Genomic DNA, 2,654 nt, shown 5'->3' with positions numbered 1-2,654 from the left:
TTTGTTGGCAGATTTTTAAAAATTATCGGTGAAAATAATTTAACGTCCAGTCCTGGTAACACAAATCCAAAAACATAAACATTCTGACTGATTCAATCTGGCTATTTACTACTCTCTATCTTCTTGTTGTTTCGCTGTTTCACGGCCAGCTTACCTAGCTAATTGGTTGGCTCACTTGCATTTATAATCCAGTCCTTGTTCTAAATATTTCGCAAACTTCTCATTTATTAATATTCCAAAAATATTCTGGGACAAATTGATCTTAATGTGGTACGCCCTCTAGCTAACATCTATATTACAACAACAATAATAGAAAAAATATCTAGCTTGTAAATTTTTAATATAACATAGACATCAGGTGTGTTTGTAGTGTATTAACTAATATTGGAACATTAATATAAAATCAGTAATTGGAAGAAAGTCCGAGAAACTTAATAAAGACTTAAATCTTCGGAGTAAAAATTTATTTTAAATGAAATTATATTTTCAATTATATCATGAATGATCACCAATGATAATATTATAATATTAGCGTTTTTAAATTTGGAACTTGGAGGTGAGGGAAGTTTTAAAAATGGCTGACCTTCTAGGTTCGATTTTAAGTTCCATGGATAAACCACCGGCTGTAAATGATACACAAAAGAAACTTATTAAAAGTAAGTAATACATATTTATTGTATTATATGTTATTCACTGTTACAACTCGTCGTTACAGCTAATCTTGTAAGTCACTGGGGAAAATATTTTAATTAGAAATCCTATCCACACTGCTCAGTACTAAATCAGTAAAAGCCTTTGTGTAGGCTTAGGTTAAGACAACTTAAGCCTTACCATAGTTTATTGTATATTGTATACGTAAACTTAAAACTAAAAGCAGTGAAACGCTGACTGTAGTATAGACGTAGTTTATGGACAATGCCTTTTGCTTTTTCTGTGTACTATCCCTCTTTTAAATGTGTCACAATAAAATTAAAAGTAAAACAGTTTTGTCTTTATTCAATTGAATAACAACCATTTATTAACTTAGTACTGTGATACTTGATAAGTAACTTACACAACAGTTATGGCTGATGGATTGATGAATTATTATAATATAACTTACTTTAAAAAATCAGTTTTTGTTTTAACATAAGAGTAGGGGTTTCAGTGATTTTTGAATAATGAAAATAAAAAATTCACACCATTGGATTGCAGTTACAAATTAATAGATTTACACTGTAAGTTCATAATTAAAAACAATTAAAAATCATACCTGTAAATCGACCTATCACTCCATGCTACCTTCCCATTGGAACAATTTTGACAAAATGTTAGTGACTTATCGCTTTCCCTGGTAACCTGATACTGCGTGACACCTATGTCGAGGCAAGATAAAATATAGTCCAATTAACGTCCATCCGTTTCAAACTCTTGCATATATATATTCATATTATTGGATAAATGAAATGAAAATTGTCAATACCCAAATGTTAATAATGAAGTATGAGTTTACCTATGTACTTATGAAAGAATAGGTGAGATTTTGTAAACACATTGGTTATAAACTTGAAATACTGTGATTGACAGGTATGTATTAATAGTAATCTCTATCCATTCTACATCATGTCATGATGTAATTGATACATCTTTTGTAGCCACATCCAACGATATGACGTATAGCAAACTGATATCAGGACAACATAGTTTGCTTATGTGCTTATGACTGATGAAATGATGTAAAGCAACATATTGCCAGGGCAACATATAGGCTGTTTACAATCCACATTTATTATTTTTTGACATGCTGTTGGTTCAATTTTGGCAGACATATCAATGTATCTGTTTATGCATTACAGAGTATGCAACACCAAGTTTATTGTTTACCCTTGTTTCTATTAATTCAGTGACTAAAAAGAATTTTAAATGGTTTTAAAGTTTTATTTGTGTGTTTTCAAATAGTAATTGCTTCTGGATTTCATGCAACCAGCCAGATCAAAGTAGAGCATGAAGAGAGCTATTGTTTGATGTATGACTGGTCCTTATTGGTCCAGCCAATTCGAACCGACACCCTGGTTTCGGTTTTAACATTTGCTCGCTGGTCGCTGACAAATGGCAGGTGATGGCTTTAGCAATCTTTGTGATGTTTTTTAGAGCCAATTTTAAACTAGTCAGAGTATGGTTGCTTTGAAATAAAACATGGAAATTCAGCATGTATTAGTGCTGTAGACATTTTCCATTTGTTGTTTGGTGTACAATAATTAGTATTTTATTTATATGAGATTTGTATATTCACAATGCAATTTTGTAGTCACACGCTTCCCTGGCCCGGGAACTATAATTCTCTGAGACTCCCTACTTGTGGTATGATAAATATCATCCTTGATTTGAGCTTCCTTGTTATCTGTTTCTTCTTTTTAGGAACATGCCTATCTTGTATTAAAATCTTTTTCTTTTTTAATTCTTATATCTGTTCCACATCAAGTTTTAAATCATTGTCCCAATCTAGTAATTATGAATATTTTCTCACGGTCTCAAAATTAGCTTTCTTAAAGTTAGGAAGTAAAATTTAATTAATTTTAATTTCAACATGTAGCAAAAAATTGAATCTAATTATTCGATGAATGCTCTTTCCCAAATGTTCTGTTACCTTAACTCTTGTAGTCTCATTCTTTTTT

General features: G+C 31.0%; 1 protein-coding gene across 1 annotated transcript in view; it reads left to right on the top strand.

Annotated features, from left to right (window-relative positions):
* Positions 1-355: 355 nt before the first annotated feature.
* LOC106467019 (sperm-associated antigen 7 homolog) overlaps positions 356-2,654 on the top strand; it is a 40,607-nt gene continuing 38,308 nt past the window's right edge. Inside the window, exon 1 of the mRNA XM_013927328.2 lies at positions 356-656. Coding sequence (XP_013782782.1) covers positions 575-656 — 82 coding nt within the window. The 5' untranslated portion in view covers positions 356-574. The remainder of the gene's footprint in view (positions 657-2,654) is intronic.

This window comes from Limulus polyphemus, unplaced genomic scaffold (assembly GCF_000517525.1).
Source record: "Limulus polyphemus unplaced genomic scaffold, Limulus_polyphemus-2.1.2 Scaffold2463, whole genome shotgun sequence".
NCBI lineage: Eukaryota > Metazoa > Arthropoda > Merostomata > Xiphosura > Limulidae > Limulus > Limulus polyphemus.
This window is presented reverse-complemented; position numbering and strand designations above follow the sequence as displayed.